The sequence below is a fragment of the Bubalus kerabau genome, chromosome 1, assembly GCF_029407905.1.
Source record: "Bubalus kerabau isolate K-KA32 ecotype Philippines breed swamp buffalo chromosome 1, PCC_UOA_SB_1v2, whole genome shotgun sequence".
Classification (NCBI taxonomy): domain Eukaryota; kingdom Metazoa; phylum Chordata; class Mammalia; order Artiodactyla; family Bovidae; genus Bubalus; species Bubalus kerabau.
Window position 1 is genome coordinate 131605719 of NC_073624.1, and position 18145 is coordinate 131623863.

Consider the following 18145-nt stretch of genomic DNA (forward strand, 5'->3'; position numbering starts at 1 on the left):
TAGCTCCCGCTCACTGCAACTAGAGAAAGTCTGCACAACGAAGACCCAGCACAGCCAACAATAAATAAATAAAATTAGAAAAAGAAAGGAGGCCGATGTGGAACAGGGTGATCTGTCAACAATCAGCAAATCAAGCTTAGGTTGACAAAATTAATTTCAGCCTAAAGGCAACCCTTTGCGGGGATGTGAGCACAAACATAGCTGTTTATCTACTGAAGGTGCGTGAGGGAGCTGGGCCTAGCACTGCTTGGCAAATGTCAGCTTCGTGATCCCTGGCTCAGAGCTACTAGTTCACTGAGGGTGTCCATCCTTCCCCAGTGTCTGCCAGGATAGTCCGTGGGGTTGGCCCAGTGGCAGGAGAGTCAGGGCACCCTGAGCGGTGCCCAGTGGAGCAGGACCTCTCAGCAGCCTTCCTGGGGCCTGGCCTGCTCAGGGCCTCTGCGCCTCCTCCAGGGGACGTCAACTTCTCTGGAGCTGATGTCTTCCCTCGGGCTGGACAGGTTGGCTCTAGAGACCATTTTCTTCACATAAGGCTCTTCTACTTTGCTTAGCTCATATCTGCCTTCAGTTCTCAACAAATTTTCCCTATTTGATGATCCATGCTGTGTATATGCTTTCCCAATAGAATTTTATATTGCTTGAGCCTCTAATGGGTGAGAGTAAGAATCAGGTTATGGGTGTTCTTTTCCAAGGGACCAAAACATCTTCCAAGTTATCTTTACGTGCTCTTCATTTTTGTTAGGATCCTGAGTATTATTTTCTAAGCTTTCTGTTTTTGGGGAAGCCATACATGTTGAATCTTCCCCATACTTACAATGAATGAAGTACATATGGATTTTTTTTTAAAAAAATTATTATTATTTTAAAAACTTTATTGGAGTATAGGTGGCTCAGACAGTAAAGAATCTGCCTGCAATGCGGGAGACCTGGGTACAATCCCTGGGTCAGGAAGATCCTCTGGAGGAGGGCATGGCAACCCACTCCAGTATTCTTGCCTGGAGAATCCCCATGGACAGAGGAACCTGGCGGGCTACAGTCCACGGGGTTGCAGAGAGTCGGACACGACTGAGCGACTGAGCACAGCACGTAGTTGATTTACAATGTGTAGTGTCAGGCATACAGCAAAGTGAATCAGTTGTATACACACATATATCCACTTTTTTTTCGATACTTTTTCCCATATAGGTCATTACAGAGTACTGAAAAGAGTTCCCTGTACTACACAGTAGGCCCTTGTTAGTTATCTTTTTCTTTTTTTAAAATATTTTCGAGTGGTTACTATCTGCTAGGCACTTTCTTTTGTTTTTATTTTATTTGTTTTGGCTGTGTCTCAGGGCATGTGGGATCTTAGCTCCCCAACCAGGGATCAAACCCATGCCCACCGCATTGGAAGCACGGAGCCTTAACCATTGGACCACACCAGGAGGTCCCTAGTTACCTATTTTATATGCAGTAGTGTGTATATGTCAAAGCAGCTGATACAGGTTCTCAAAGTGGAACACCCAGCTTCGTTGGGAAATGGCCTGGTGAGCTTGGAGGAGGGATGGAGAAGAGTCACCCGAATGCTGGGGGAGACGGAGGAGTCTGGGGAAGCAGTCAATAACATTAAAGGAACGCAGGTAGTGTAAGTTGCTTTTGGCAACAAAGAGCTATCCTCAGGGGGCCCCTTTGTCTTATCACTAATCTTAAACGAGGCGACCCCATGCTCCACTCATCTCGGGCCCTGGCACACCTTTCAAATCTTTTCATCACACAATATCTTGCCTAACTTGTGGGTTCTCTCCATAGGTCAAAGAAGTGTAACAGAAATGAAACATAAGTAGTGCACAGGTGACCAGATCTCTTCCCTAGCTTCCCCTTCAGGAATCTCCAGAACAAACTGTGAACAAGACAGTATTTCAGGGAGAATCTCAAGGGATCAAGAGGCCCGCACACACGCCTGCACGCTGTGGGGGGCGGTTCTGATCCCCCATCTCAAGGCTCCACCAAGATTACTTCCCGTGTTTCCCCTTAAAACCTTCCATGGGCTAGCAGAATCCTCAGAGGTGGTTTCTAGGTGACACCAAGTCCACCATCTCCCCAGATTGCCAGCATTCTGATAAAAGCAATTTTTTCCTACCAACATTTGTCTCTCTGTCCAGTATTGATTTTTGAGTGGTGATCAGCTGGATCTGATTTGGTAAGGGTAGGGAGGTTTAAGAAGGATGTTGAGGGTGAGTGTGGGGAGGGTCTCTGTAACATGTGGGGTTTGCGGGCTGGCTGGGGGCTACATGGTGAAGTCTTCGTTCTATGTCCTACAAAATCTGCAATAAAGTCTACTTCAGTCTATTGCACCGGTGCTTTTGTGCAGATGACGTCTCCGGAGAAAGACAGCACCTGAAGATCATAGTGGATGTTTCTACATTATACCTCCATGAACTGCCCAAACCTCTCTTGAGTTCACACTGATACTTCTTCCTACCTTTGCAACCCAAATAGCTGCATAATGCAGTATTTTTCCCCTTCTCTCTCCTTTACTTCCTTGAGCTACAAATATCATCCTTTCCTTCCTTTTTCCACGAGATACTCTTCCAAGCAGAGAAAACTATGAAGCCTGGAGGCAGGTTCTGCAGTTGGCAACACACTGTGTGAGCCATGGGGCTCGTCCCTGGCTTCCCAACCAACGTGTGTCCTTCCCGGGCTGTTGTCTGGGTGCCTCTACCCAGAGCTGGCTCTGTGGGACTCCTCTTTGCGATTATTTTTCCCACAGGGCCTCCAGCTGTTTCCACTTGTTCATGCCTCTCTCTGGGCTCCGTGGCTGGCATGGCACGCAGGGGAACGCCTGGAGTTCCCCTCACTGTATGAGGTCAGAGAGTTCTAGGAACTGCTCCTCTCCTCCTCCCACACAGCTTCCCTCTGCCATTTACCCCCAGGATCCTTTTTTCCTTCTTCATTTCCTGAGATGAACTTTCACCCACCCTAGAGAGGCCACTTCTTTTTCCTGGTGACACTCTTCCAATTTCCTCCCTCCCCAAGGCACCTGTTGGCTTCCCTGCTGGCTTAGTGGTAAAGAATCTGCCTGCCTAATGCAGGAGACGTGGGTTCAATCCCTGGATGGGGAAGATCCCCAGAGAACAAAATGGCAACCCACTCCAGTATTCTTGCCTGGAAAATCTCATGGACAGAGGAGCCTGATGGGCTACAGTCCATGCCGTTGCAAAGAGTCAGACATGACTTAGCGACTGAACAACAAGGTGCTTATCATGGTCAATTTGGGGTATCCTTGATGGATTCTCTTTCCACATTCTGTTTGTTGTCTAGCTAATTAATTGATAGCAATATACATCTTTTTTCCCCCCAAGCTGCATCAAGTAGATTTTTCCCCAAAGCCCTCCTGTGCCCTGAAGCAAGCGGTGTCTAGTGCTTAAAAATCCAGTGTGAGCTTAACACTCATTAGAATGGCTATTATTTTTAAGAAGGAAAATAAGTGTTGGCGAGAATGTGGAGCAACTGGATCCCCTGTGCATTGCTGGGGATGAAAGTCAAAAGTGTTAGTCACTCAATCGTGTCCGACTCTTTGTGACCCTATGGACTACAGCTCACCAGGCCAGTCTGTCCATGGAATTCTCCAAGCAAGAAAACTGGAGCGGGGATCCATTCCTTTCTCCAGGGGAGTCTTCCTGACCCAGGAGTGAGGTTGAGGTGGATATAAAAAGGTATGGCTATCATGGAAACCAACATCGTGGTTCCTCAAAAAGTTGAACATGGAATCACTATATAGGCCAGCAGTACGACTTCTGGCTGTACACAGGGAAGACCTGAAAGCACCAACCCGAATGCAGTCCATGTTCGTAGCAGCATTACTGACAAAAGGCTAAAGGTGGAAACAACTCAAATGTCCATCAGCACACGAATAAGTAAATAAAATATGGTAGATACATGTAATGAAATACTATTCAGCCTTACAAAGGAATGAAATTCAGACACCGGACAAAACTTGAAGGCAGATGCCAAGTGAAATAAGCCATACACAAAATACAGACAAATACTGTATGATTCCACTTGTAGGAATGAAGTACCCTGAATAGCCAAATTCAGAGAGATGTAAAGTAGAAGAGAGGTTTCCAGGGGCTGTGCGGCAGGGGACAGGGAGCGAGAGTTTAACAGGTGGAGTTTCTGTTTGGGATAACAAAAAAGTTCTAGAAATGGATGACTGCATGATGTTGGGGATGTACATAATGCTACTGAATTACACACTTAAAAACGGTAAAAATTACAAATTATATGTGTATCTAGTCACAATTTTAAAAACTTAACGTTTGAGGCTGTGTGAGCACAAACAAAAAAACCACATGTGACTGTGCAGCTCTGGCTGGGATGTGGTTCCTGGGGGCCACCTCTGTCCTCAGGCAGCCCCAGATCATCTCTTCAGGGATCAAACTCCGCCAGCTCAGAACCAGACCTGTCATGAGCCCTGTAATCACCATAGAGGCTATAGGGGCCCCGGGAGGCCTCTCACGAGATCAAGGAGCTGCAGTTCCACAACCCAGAACTGCAAGAACGGGACCGCCCAGCCCGTGACACCACCTGAATAGCACACTGGACTCTGAGTTGCCCTGTGACCTCCGCTCCTTCTCTGGGAGACTGACATATCCGGCAGTGACTCCTGAAGAGCCCTTCCCCATGGGGATGTATACTCCACCATGACTCCTGGGGTTCTGATGGTCATGAGAGAGGATCTGTTACCATGGAGAGCATCTTCCTTGACAAACCAGAACTCCCCACCATGGCAACGGCTTCTGCTGCCCCCTGGCCTCTGGCAACGTTATCGACTGTGGTTAGGTCATCCCACGGCCCCAGCTGCGCACCAGCTGTTTTCATGACCTGTTCCTGTGCACACAGCTGCCTTCCCAGTGCGACAACTGGCTTCTCTGTCAAGTCCAAGTGCTTGCAATGAGCCACGGTCAGCTCATACTAGCCTTCCCTCCGCCCCCATGTCACTTCGCAACCAATCCCTAGCTCATGGCTCCAGGAAGTCTTTTCTGAGCAACGTGATGGGAACATTCCATTCGTTTCTCTAGCCCAGGACCGTGCCAAGTAGAGCAGGTGCTCAGGGATCTCTGTCCAACGAGTGCATCCCCTCGCATCCTTGTCCTCTCAGCAAAAGTCTGTCCTGCCTTTGAACCACTAGTGCCTGCAATGCTCATCCTTAGACCCATTTCTACACCACTGGGCTCCTCCTCTTTCAGAACTGTTTCTTTTCTTGCTCCCTTCTCTAGGCTAAGGATTAAAGATATTTTATTTGTACCTGGTATCAGTATGTGCAGATATAGCCAGTCCGCTTAGACTGATGTGTATCATCCTGCATTCCCTTCTTGCTTTGTATACATCATGTCACTTACTGGGCATGTTGCTGCCTCCTTGGATAGCTGGTACCTGAAGCTCCCTGGGGAGGGGGATGGATGGAGGCCGACTGATAGAGCTGGTGTTATCTGGTCATAGCTCTGGGCAGTGGGAGCCTTGGGGAGGGACTGCTTGCTCCACCAACAGAGGGCAGTAGGAGTCACCCGCTGCCCCGCAGATTCTGTCCTGTTTGGGTGAGAGCCCTGGTTTTATGTCCTCACAGGGTACAGACACACTGGACTGGTGTTCTCTGCTGTCAGATGCCCGATGCACTTCCAGCTCCATTCGAGTCAATGCACCTAACTAAGCGGCGTCTCAGGGCCTCTCGCTCCGCCTGGCCTCCTGCTCCCTTTGAAGTGGCATCTGGGGAAGAGCTGGCATTGTTCCCCCAGTGCGAAGACATCTCGGCTCCTCAGTGAAGTGAACGGGGGGGAGGAGGCTGGTACCCTCCTTCCCTTTCCCCCAAGGAGCAGCTGACAAACGCATACATGATTCGATGTGGCACTTCCCCCAGCACCCCTGTCAAAATACCTGATGTTGTCTCATCTCCGAGTCACTGGACCAGGCAGGAAAACTATGATGGACTGCATGGTTCAACTCCCTCTCTCACTTACGGGCATGACAACTGAGTTAGAGAGAACTGAGATGAACACGGGTCTATTTTAGGCGATTCCTTATGGAATTCACACACTGTATATTTTGCATCCCTTGGCTCCTCGGGCATGCTTGGAACCCTGGAGCAAACGCTTGTCTGTAAATGTTACAGCTGCCAGCGTCGGCTGGATGCTCTTCGGGGTGACGTGTTCACTCTCACGCGGCTGCTTTGGACATGGGGGGACTGTTGTGAGCGGAGTGCTGGTCAGAGGGCAGGCGGGCCTGTGACGCTTACCTTCACCCTGTCCATGCAGGCTTCCATCTTCAGCTGCTCCACAGCTTTCCGGGCTTGGGAGATGCTGGTGGTGCTGTTATTGGACATGCCTTCTTTCATTCTGCTGCCCCTGGAACAACCAAAGCTAAGGAGTTTGGAAGAGTTGCTTGTCTGAAAGCAGAGCCCCCCTCCACTTTCTCCCCCTCCCATCCTCTGCAGCTTCTCTGTCCAGGTTGGGGAGTCACGGGAGCAGACCCTCCTGGGATCAGAGGATCACCTGAGTGATGGGAGCAAGACATGGGCTTCTTGGGCCACCTGCCATCTGCTCCCTGTCACCAGGGCTGAGAAAGCCTGACAACGGAAGCCCATGTCTTTGTCCTATCCTTACACCCCACTGCCATAAGAGATTTGATTGAGATTTGTTCAGTGATTTGTTAGTAATAAATCATCTTCATACACATTTGTTGTTGCTGTTGTTGTTGTTTTTGCTGCATGGCATGTGGGATCTTAGTTCCCTGACCAGGGATTGAACCCGTGCCCCCAGCAGCGGAAGCGCAGAGTCTTAACCACCAGACCACCAGGGAAGCCCACCACTGTCATACACATTCTTTCACTCTTTCCTCAAGCATCTCTAAAAGTTGGCAAAACAGTCTGAGTTTTGTTTTGCACATCAAGGAAGAGCAAAACTCAGAGAAATAAAGCCAAGAGCTTCTTCCCACAGCCAAGACCTGTTCGTCTAGGACCCAAACAGAAAGCGCTGCCGCTTAGCTCAGGGCTCTTTCCTTTCACAGAGCGCCCCCTAGCTGTTTATAGTGCAAAGCACAAGTTTCCCCTGCAAGAGCTTGCTTTATCATTCATTTAAATTTGCTATTATTCCAAAAAGTTTATATTGTTTTTAAATAACACACACACAAACACCCCTCCATCCCCTATTCCAAGCACGGAAGACCCCTGTGATGCTAACTGTTCTGCAGGAAAGCACACGCCATGGGTTACTGTTACCCCGTTTAATGAGAAACTCCCTGGAGACCTACGCGGTCAGGCCTGAGAGCCGGGGGTGGGTCTCACAGGCGACAGTGGTTTTGTGTAGCGCACAGGGAGGTGTGAAGGGGCTGGGGCGGTCCCGGGGTGTGCAGACCACACTCCGGGTTTCCTCATTCAAGCAATGACTCTCTGGCCCAGATGAGGCCTGACGTCAACTTCATTTATTCCCAATGTTTGAAAAATAAAACTTGCCTGTTGTGATACGTGGCAGCCACCAAAGTCAGAGTTAACAGGGGTGTGTTCCTCTCTTGGTTGCAAACTTTTATTCAACAAGAAGAGAAGGAGAAGCAGAGGAGCTGGTTTTGGAGAAGCAGAAGGGGTTTTGAAACTCGGGGGAGCAGCTGCCGACGCCCTACTCTACACAGATGTGTGCGCATCTCTGCATGTGTGTTTGGGTCTGTATCCCTGCCTGCGCCCATGTGCCTGACGGGCATACTCTGCCGGCCTGTGTGTGCGGCAGTCCCCCTGTGGATGTGTGTGTTTATGCATTCTTGTGTCCACACAAAAGGAGGGAGAAGATGCAGGCCAGTTCCATGCCTCCCCAGCCCAACTGACAGGGGAAAAAGGACCCTGAAATCATTGCCTTCAGGCCCTGATCCTCCTGCCCCATTTCTGAATCAATCCTTCTCTTTCCTCATCACCAGTTTGGGGCTTTCGCAAGTTAGGGGACTTGGGGGTGGCGGGGACCCAGGGGGCTGGTTAGAGGAAGCTGAGCTCAGGATCCGCAGGAGGGAAGAAAGGGAGAAGCGGGGGAGGCAGAGAAGGAGGACGGGGCTCTGTACTGTGTGCACGTCTGGGTATGAGGGTATGTGTGAATGTGGGCAGGTGAGGGTGTGTGTGAGTGTGTGCAGGTGAGTGGGGTGTGGGTATAAAGATGTATGGGTGGGGGGTGTGAGTGTGCACACAGGTGTACGAGTGTGATGATGTGTGTGAGTGTGTGTGGTCAGGTATCTTTCTCCTCGGGCACATGGATACACTCACACAGACAGCTTGCCTGGGGAGGTTCTGACGGCCACACTTTGTGGTGTGTAATTTGGTAAACTCAGAGTCGGGGGCAGGGCAGCGCACGATGCTGCAATCCCCACTGCTGCTGATCTGACCTGACTCAGGACAGTCTTTACAGTTTCTGGATGAGTGGATGTCTTCGTGCCTTTTCAGCCATCCTCCCTAACATGCCTTATCTCCACAGACCCTTGTGAAGTGTTGGCTGGCAGAGCTCTGCAGTCTGTCTCTCCAGGAAATCTCTGAAAGACAGCTATTGCCTTTGGCCTGAAGGGACTGAGCAGCTTATACTGTGGGGGAGGGGGCGGCAGCGGTGGTGTTGGTTGACAATCCCCCCCATCCCCTTTGTCATAGCAAGTAGCTGGCCAAGGATGCCAGCCTGAGTCATACCTCTGTTCCTAGGTGGGGAAGGACACAGCTTGATTTCCAAGCCAAGGCCAGCAACCCATGGAGATGGCTTGTATCTCCTGCTGCTCCCCCATCACCCACTCACACGAGGGATAATGTGAAATGAGGGGTGAAACAGCCTCCATAAGGGCCTTGCATCTGGGCTGAGAATGCAGTGATGGAGTGAGGACCTGGCCACACATCGAGGATCCGACGGCCAGTCTCACCCCAGGCCCACAGTGCACCTGCTAGCAGCGACCCCCGCCCTCCAAGAACCTGTTCTTGGTCAGGGCCCCTCACGTCCTCACCCGCTGAGAGATGGCAGAGTGTCAGGCCTGTGCCGGGGACCAGCTGGCGGCAGGAGCAGCTGACAGTCGACAGGCGAGAGGCTGCGTCAGGACCCTGCTGTGAGCTCGCCTGGAAGCACAACCAGAGATGGGTCACCAATGCTGCAGGAGCCGGCTGATCCCCATACAGCCCGTCCCTCAAAGTCCTGTCCTCGCGGCCAGCAGCTGTCTCTCCTGGAGCAGGCCACAGGGGAGATGGTGAGCTAAAGGTGGGAAGAGAAGTCCCCAAGCTGACCAAGAGCACAAGGGAACATCCGGAGGCCACAGACCACCTCTGCCAAACAGAAACAGTTTATATTTTCTTAAATTCTGAAACAATATGCCCATTGTAGAAAAATGTGAAGATGGAGAAAATTGGCTTCCCTGGTAGCTCAGATGGTAAAGCATCTGCCTACAATGCGGGAGACCTGGGTTCAATCCCTGGGTTGGGAAGATCCCCTGGAGAAGGAAATGGCAACCCACTCCAGTACTGTTGCCTGGAAAATTCCACGGACGGAGGTGCCTGGTAAGCTATAGTCAATGGGATCGCAAAGAGTTGTACACGACTGAGCAACTTCATTTCACTTCTCTCCACTGGGGCTTCCCGTGGTGGCTCAGATGGCAAAAAGCCTTCCTGCGGGAGACTCGGGTTTGATCCCTGGGTCAGGAAGATCCGCTGGAGAAGGGAATGGCTGCCCACTCCAGTATTCTTGCCTAGAGAATCCCCATGGACAGAGGAACCTGGTGGGCTACAGTTCATGGGATCACAAAGAGTCGGACACGACTGAGTGACTAACATACACTCCCTCTTCCAGAAAGGACGACTCTGGGACAATGGAACTCCCTCCCCCTGAACTCCCAGCACCCTGCCCTGCAGCATCCATCTCCTGGGATCCCAGTGTTGTTCTTGCTCAGTCCTATCTGCCTCTTTGTGACCACATGGGCTGCAGCACGTCAGGCTTCCCTGCTCTTGACTATCTCCTGGAGTTTGCTCAAACTCATGTCCATTGAGTTGGTGATATCATCCAACCATCTCATTCTCTGTCGCCCCCTTCTCCTCCTGCCCTCAATCTTTCTCAGCATCAGGGTCTTTTCTAGTGAGTTGGCTCTTCACATCATCAGGTGGCCAAAGTATTGGTGCTTCGGCATCAGTTCTTCCAATGAATATTCAGGGTTGATGTCCTTTCAGTATAGTTCAGTCGCTCAGTCATGTCTGACTCTTTGGGACTCCATGGACTGCAGCACACCAGGCTTCCCTGTCCATCGCCAACTTCTGGAGCTTGCTCAAACTCATGTTGATCAAGTTGGTGATGCCATTCAAACATCTCATCCTCTGTCATCCCCTTCTCCTTCTGCATTCAATCTTTCCCAGCATCAATGTCTTTCCAATGAGTCAGTTCTTCTCATCAGGTGGCCAAAGTATTAGAGCTTCAGCTTCAGCATCAGCCCTTCCAATGACTATTCAGGATTGATTTCCTATAGGGTTGACTAGTTTGATCTCCTTTCTGTCCAAGGGACTCTCAAGAGTCTTCTCCAACACCGCAGCTCAAAAGCATCAATTCTTCAGTGCTCAGCTTTATTTATTTATTTTTTTTGGTGCTGAGCTTTATAATCCAACTCTCACATCCATACTTAACTACTGGAAAAACCATAGCTTTGACTATACAGACATTTGTTGGCAAAGTAATGTCTCTGCTTTTTAATATGCTGTCTAGGTAGCTTTTCTTCCAAGGAGCAAGAGTCTTTTAATTTCATGGCTGCACTCACCATCTGCAGTGATTTTGGAACCCAAGAAAATAAAGTCTCTCACTGTTTCCACTGTTTCCCCATCTATTTGCCATGAAGTGATGGGACCAGATGCCATGATCTTGGATTGTTTGAATGTTGAATTTTCAGGCAACTTTTTCACTCTCCTCTTTCACTTTCATCAGAGATCCTAAAGGAAATCCCAGAAACAAAGCAAAAACGAAGCCAGACTAGACTCACAATGCTGTTTATTCCCCAGGCTAGAGGGGCCTCCACACGTGTTTTGGTTTCAGATATTTGGCCAGTTGTGCAGCTTCACAGACACCAATGCCTTCTGTTTCCAAGGCGATTGTTTCTTCCTGTCGCAGTTATTTGTTACATCTAAACGCATCACTGACTCGATGGACGTGAGTCTGAGTGAACTCTGGGAGTTGGTGATGGACGGGGAGGCCTGGTGTGCTGCAATTCATGGGGTCGGAAAGAGTCGGACACAATTGAGCGACTGAACTGAACTGAGACATTTCTCATCCCCACAAAGCTGTTAGGCTTTTATGGAGTCTTATCCTCCTCTCCTTCCCTGTTTTGTTTCCTCATTCTCTGCTGTTAGAAAACCCTTTGGGGGCTGTAATTTGAAAAGATACACGCACCCCAGTGTTCACAGAAGTGCTATTTACAACAGCTAAGACATGGAAACGATGTAAATGCCCATCAACAGAGGAATGGATAAAGAGGACGTGGTTCATACATACAATGGAATATTACTCAGCCATAAAAAAGAATGAAATAATGCCATTTACAGCAACATGGACGAACCCAGAGATTATTGTACTAAGTTAAATAGCTCAGAAAGAGTTTACTGATACCAGTTATATGTGGAATCTAACATATAACACAAATGAACTTACATTTGTGTAAAATATACAAAACAAATATGCATAAATTATACAAAACGAACTGACTCACAGACATAGAGGAGAGTCTTGTGGCTGCTGAGGGGACGGGGGGGGATGGATTAGGAGTTTGGGGTTAACGGATGTAAATTATTATATATAGGATGGATAAACAACAAGGTCCTACTGTATAAAACAGGAAACTATAATCAATATCCCGAGATAAACCATAGTGGAAAAGAATTTGAAAAAGAACATATATATATCTGAATCACTTTGCTGTACAGCACAAATCAACACAACATTGTAAACATTAATAAATTAAAAAAAAGAAAATTCTTTTTGGCCTATTTCCTTGTTTCTTTCACAGTCCTCTCGAGACCCACTTCCGTCTCTGTCTTCGAGCCACGGGTTTTCCAACTGGGATCCCCACTTCTAGTTAGTTTCAGTCACTGTGGGGGCCCAGCGGGTCCCAACTGGAGAAGCCAAGGAGGGTCCAGCAGGGTCTCCACCAGGAATCCCCCCTCCCACAATAATCTTCCAAAGGGAGCCAGCAGACGGACAGACATGTCCTAGAGACCCTCCAGATGAGGAGCCAGACAATGGCCATACCTAAGACTTCCATGGCCAGAGATACTTCCTCGTGGAGCTGGTCCCACCTCAGCAACCCGGACCTCCGCTTCCCTCTCTGCTCTGCAGAGAGATCCTGACATCCTAAGCCTTCCAAGCGAGGTGCAAGTCCACTGGCTCTCAGGCTTTGCTGTGCATCTGAGTCACGTGGGGTCCCAGCTGGTCCTCTTAGGGCACACACTCCATCAGCAGGGCAGGGAGGGACCCACAGCAGCAGCCCTGGGAGCTGGGGGGATGGGCGCAGGATCTCAGCCCCACACAGGCCTGCATGGAATCCACATTAACCCGAGTCATTCACATGTACCTTGTAGGTGGAGAAGCCCTCTGTTGGACTAGATCTTGAGCCCAAGACAACGAGACTTTCCCCAAGACACCTGAATTGGTAGTGAAGGTGGCGGGTGGTGGGGTCACTGCTCTCCTGACCCTCAATGTGAGCCACAGTCCCTTCCAGCTTTGGGGACTCCTCTTTCAGATGATTAATTCCGGTGGCACTTTAAGAGACCACACATCAGGAAAAAGCTGTATTGATTTCATCCACTTGGCATTTGCACACAGTGTCTTCCCTCTGATGCTTGGAGCGTCTTTCAGATGTCAGCCCACCAGCTGCTCTGGTCCCTTGAGGGGCTATAGGATCATTGCTGCTTCTCAAAGGAGGACAGGTGTTGGTATGGCCAGGAACCCAGCTCCTCACTGGCTTCCTTGATCTGGTTGCTGAAACATGCTTTCTTTCTTTAATTGGAGGATAATTGTTCACAATGTTGTGTTACTTCCGGCTGTACAACATGTGAATCAGCTGTACGTATACATATATCCCCTCCCTCCTGGACCTCCCTCCCACCCGACCATCCCACGCCTCTAGATCATCACAGAGCACCGAGCTGGGCTCCTCATGCTATAGAGCAGCTTCCCACAAGCATCTATTTTACACATGGTAAAAAACACTGCTTTTTAATAGCACTAAATGTTACCATGATGTTTTCCAAAGCTTTTTTTTTTCCCCCCTGAAGAAAATATACTCATCCCTAAATAAAATGCTGTGGTCTCACTGTGGGGGCCTGGGAAGATCTACCAGGTGGCCATGGGCTGGGAGGAGCCCCTGGTGCACAGAGGTACATAGATGCCTGGGTGCCCAGAGCCAACACAACCCAGGTCCATGTGGACATGACTCTTGCCTGGGCAAGAGAAAATCCGGGCTTCAGAGCAGTGATGTTAATTATCCACGGCTGCTGCTGCTTCACATCCTAAATGGAGCTAATTTAGCTCCTGGATGTGAAGCAGGGTAACTGCAGTCACATGCATTTGCTAACAACAATGCTGGGCCTTGAGGAACAAGAGTCACGGTCTCCACTGGGGGTGTCACACGTGGTTCCAAGCAGCAGGTCGATGGATGTCCTCTTACACATGCAGCATATATTTCTAAGTGGATGTAGAACCAGAGGACTTAATGTGGACTGGAGCATATTTGTGGGTTTCTGTGAAAGACTCTGAGGCCAGGGGGCACGAGGCTTGCCTGTCCCCAGAGAGAGCTCAGGGGCCGGAGGAGAATAACTAAGGCAGGACTGTAGGGTCATAGGTATACACAAGCATCGAACAGAATCCACTCTCCCCTTTTCTCATAATAATATAATTGTAGCTGATAAAACAGATGCTCACATACTGAGGTATGGGGAGGTCATTATTGCTTACATACATGCATGACTTGAATTTTAGACTAGCTAAAATAGACTGTTTGTGGCCGATCAAACCTACATTGTACAGTGGCTTTAAAAAATTTTTTTCCCCCAAAAGTTTAAGTATCCTCTTGCATTTTCTGGCCCCTTTATTTTTTTCATTGCATTTTTGTTATTTTTATTTTATTTATTTTTGGGCTGTGCCATGTGGCATGCAGGATCTTAGTTCCCTGACCTGGGATCAAACCTGTGCCCCCTGTATTGGGAGCTTGGAGTCTTAACCAGTGGACTTCCAGGGAAGACCCCAAACATCTGCTTTAAATATTAAATAAAAGGGCACACTGGCCATGTGAAAAATAAAGATTAAATGCCCCTCTTCCTGGGACATTAAGGCTGGGACTCCTTTGATAATAAAGACTCCTTTCCCAGGTGCCAAGGTCATGCCACCTTGCTGTGTATGTGCTGGTCTATTTATTTTTTAAAGTTTGAAGGAATGTATCCCTCAAACTTCAAAAAAAAAAAAAAACAAAAACAAATAGACCAGCACATACACAGCAAGGTAGCATGACCTTGGCACCTGGGAAAGGAGTCTTTATTATCAAAGGAGTCCCAGCCTTAATGTCCCAGCTTGTTTAATGTTCTTTGTTCTGACAAGATATAAAAGTGGCTGAATACCTTGAGAGGCTGTCTTCTGGGCTATATCTTCAGTACGGCTTCAATAGAATTCTTTTCTATTCCTATTATAGATTGTTTATTGATTATTTTCAGTGACATGGCCATGAACTCGTTCTCCAGCATCCCCAGCAGGTAGGCGTGGCTTTGTGAGTTTTCTCATCAGTGGAAAATGAGTGGAAATACAGGCTGCCACTTCCCGCCTGGGCCTTAGAATACTATGTGCGTGTATGTGAGTGTGTGTGTGTGCCTCCACACACCTTCCCCACTCCATAATCTGGACCACGGATGTGTCGGCAATCAGCCAGGGCAGGCAAAGACAGGCCCCTGGGCAGTGGTTCCCCAAGCAGGATCCCTGGACCAACAGCCTTAGGATCATCTGGGAGCTTGTCAGAAATGCAAATTCTCAAGCCCTACTGAGACCTGCTGAGTGGGAGTGGAAAATGGTTTAACCAGCCATTCAGGGGGTGAGGTGCTCAGGAGAGACTGAGGACTACAGCCCAGAGGCAGGAGAGGGAAACAGATTATAAAGAGCCTGTGTCTCCGACATGCACTTACAGCTCAGCTGCCCCATCCAGCTGGGCTGCTCATCTCTGGGCTTGGAGGTGATGGAGAGAACTGTTCTATGCATTTTATATCACTGTCTTTCTGGGGCTCTCTGTCCCAGCAGCTTTGCATCTCCCTAACCAATGGTGGTGATTTAGTCACTAAGTCGTGTCCAACTCTTGTGATCCCATGGAATATAGCCTGCCAGGCTCCTCTGTCCATGGGCTTCTCCAGGCAAGAATACTGGAGCAGGTTGCCATTTTCTTCTCCAGGGAATCTTCCCAACTCAGAGATTGATTGCACATCTTCTGTATTGGCAGGTGGTCTCCTGCATTGCTGGCAGATTCTTAACCGCTGGGGCACCAGGTAAGTGTTTCAGTAGAAGTCTGTAGACTGTGCAAGGGAAACACTGTGGCCTTGGAAAGACTTCCGAGTCTTGAGACAAAAGTACTAACTTAATGCTGAGAACTACACAACATTATTAAAGGAAACTGAAGATGACTCAAAGAAATGGAAAGAGGAGGAGTAAATATTGTTAAAATGGTCACACTTCCCAATCTATAGAGTTAATGTGATCCCTATCACATTATCCATGATATTTTTCACAGAACTAAGGCAAATAATCCTAAGATTTACATGGAACCATAAAAGGCCCAGAATTGCCAAAGTGATCCTAAGGAAAAAGAACAAAGTTGAAGGCATAATCCTTACAGACTTCAGGCAATATTACAAAGCTACAGTAATCAAAACAGCATGGTATTGGCATAAAAACAGACAAATGGACCAATGGAACAGCATACAGAGACCAGAAATGAACTTACACATCTACAGTATGTTAATTTTTAGTGAAGGAGGCAAGAATATATGATGGGAAAAAGACAGTCCTTCAGCAAGTGTGGTTGGAAAAGTTTTCTGCATGTAAATCAGTGAAGCTAGAAAACATCCTCACATCATAAAAATAAACTCAAAATGGCTTAAAGACTTAAATGTAAGACATGACACCACAAAATTCCCAGAAGAGAACAGAGATGAAACATTCTTTGACCAAAAATCATACCAATGTTTTCTTAGGTCTGTCTCCCAAGGCAATAGAAATAAAAGCAAAAATAAGGAAATGGGACCCAATCAAACTTACAAGCTTTTGCATAGCAAAAAAAAAAAAAAAAACAAAAAAACACCATAAACAAAATGAAAAGACAACCTATCGAATGGGAGAAAATACTTGCAAATGATGTGACCAACAGGGTTTTATCCCCCAAATACACAAATAGCTCACACAGTTCAATAACCAAAAAACAACCTAATGGAAAAATGAGCAAAAAACCTAAAGAGACATTTCTCTAAAAAGACATACAGATGGCCAATAAGCACCTGAAAAGAACTCACCATCGCTAACAATGAAAGAAATGCAAATAAAAACCACAACGAAGTACCACTTAACACTGGTCATACTGGCCATCATCAAAAAGTCTACAAATGATACATGTTGGAGCAGGTGTGGAGATCAGGGAATTCTCTTGCACAGTTGGTGGGGATGTAAACCGGGCCAGCCATTATGGAAAACAACACGGAGGCTCCTCAGAAAACTACAAATAGAGCTGGAAGGTGACCCAGCAATCCCACTGCTGGGCACACACCTGGACAAACTCCGATTCAAAAAGATACCTGCGCTGCTGTGTTCATAGCAGCACTACTTACAATAGCCAAGACATGGATTCAACCTAAATGTCCATTAACAGATGAATGCATGAAGAAGGTGTGGTCCACAGGTGAAATGCAATAGCACTTGGCCATTAAAAAGAATGAAAGGATGCCATTGGCAACAACATGGACGAGCCTAGAGATCATCATACGAAGCAGAGTAAGTTAGAAAGAGAAAGACAAATACCGTATGATATCACTTACATGTGGGATCTAAAATGCAATACAAACAAATGTATCCATGAAACAGAATCAGACCCACAGATACAGGTGAGAGGCTTGTGGTTGCCAAGGGGTGGCGGAGAGAAGGATTGGGGTTTAGGATTAGTAGATGCAAATTATAGCATTATATATAGAATGGATAAGCAACAAGGTCCCACTGTCTAGCACGGGAAATGATATTTAATATTCTGTGATAAACCATAATGTAAAAGAATATGAAAAAGAGTATATATGTAAAACTGACTTGCTTTGCTGTGTAACAGAAATTAACACAAGCTTGAGAATCAACTATAAGTCAATAAAATTTTTTTTTAATAACTTAAGAAATTCTATTTAGAAAACCCAATACAAGGAGGCATCGATTATAGCAAGGATTCCACCGTGAGAAGCTGTGCTCATGTCTGGATGACATTTCTGGGCGCAGACCGGTGGGGTCAGCCTGCTGAGTCAGGGGTGCTCAGGAAAGAATCAGATCACTGGAGAGAGAGCCCCAGAATAACCCTGGATTAATAGCCACGCCTGGGGCTGGAGCCAGTTTCCTGTCCCACATGGTGTCTTCACGTAGATCTGCTCTCTGAGCCGGTCCCCACAGGTTAGAGGGGCTACAGGCAGAATGTAAGGAAGCCACTTTGTCACCCTGAGATCCTGTCCGATGCTTGACCCACAGGCGACAACGCTCCTGGCATGAAAACTGGGGCGAGGCTCTCCTGACACTCAGAGTCATAGTCTAGGATCCCTTCTCCTCAGCTTTTGGATACATTGGTTCACAATTGTCACCAAGATATCACGCAGAGCGCACCTTGTGGAGTGTCTCATCCCTCATCCACCCCCCACAATAACGCAGGTCACATCTGCTTCCAAACAAAGGATCACTAAATCACCCCAAGATTCACAACTGCTAAAGTGGCAGAGGGCGCAGACTTCTATATGTATATATGGAAGCCCAAGTGGTGTGTTTAGCCTCACGTGACAACCTTGCTCTTTCTCAGTCATTTTGGGATGGAGATGACGTCTGGACCACTGGAGGGCAGTGGCAGAGAAGTGGGTGCTGTTACACGT

The 18145-nt window shown here is 47.9% G+C and overlaps 1 protein-coding gene across 9 annotated transcripts in view; it reads right to left on the minus strand.

The window, feature by feature from the left end:
* GNG4 (G protein subunit gamma 4) overlaps positions 1 to 18145 on the minus strand; it is a 66786-nt gene that overhangs the window by 27038 nt on the left and 21603 nt on the right. For 5 of the 9 annotated variants that reach the window (XR_008717197.1, XR_008717195.1, XR_008717194.1 and 2 more), the window contains exons 3-4: positions 8992 to 9100; positions 6272 to 6395 (exon numbers count right to left, since the gene is read on the minus strand). Coding sequence is in view for 1 of the 9 variants with exons in the window: in XM_055588794.1 (XP_055444769.1) it covers positions 6272 to 6370 (99 nt within the window). In the remaining 8 variants the exon portion in view is untranslated. Of the gene's footprint in view, positions 1 to 6271; positions 6396 to 8991; positions 9101 to 18145 lie in introns of those variants that run through there. The other 4 variants (XR_008717200.1, XR_008717205.1, XR_008717213.1 and 1 more) reach the window with 1 other exon arrangement.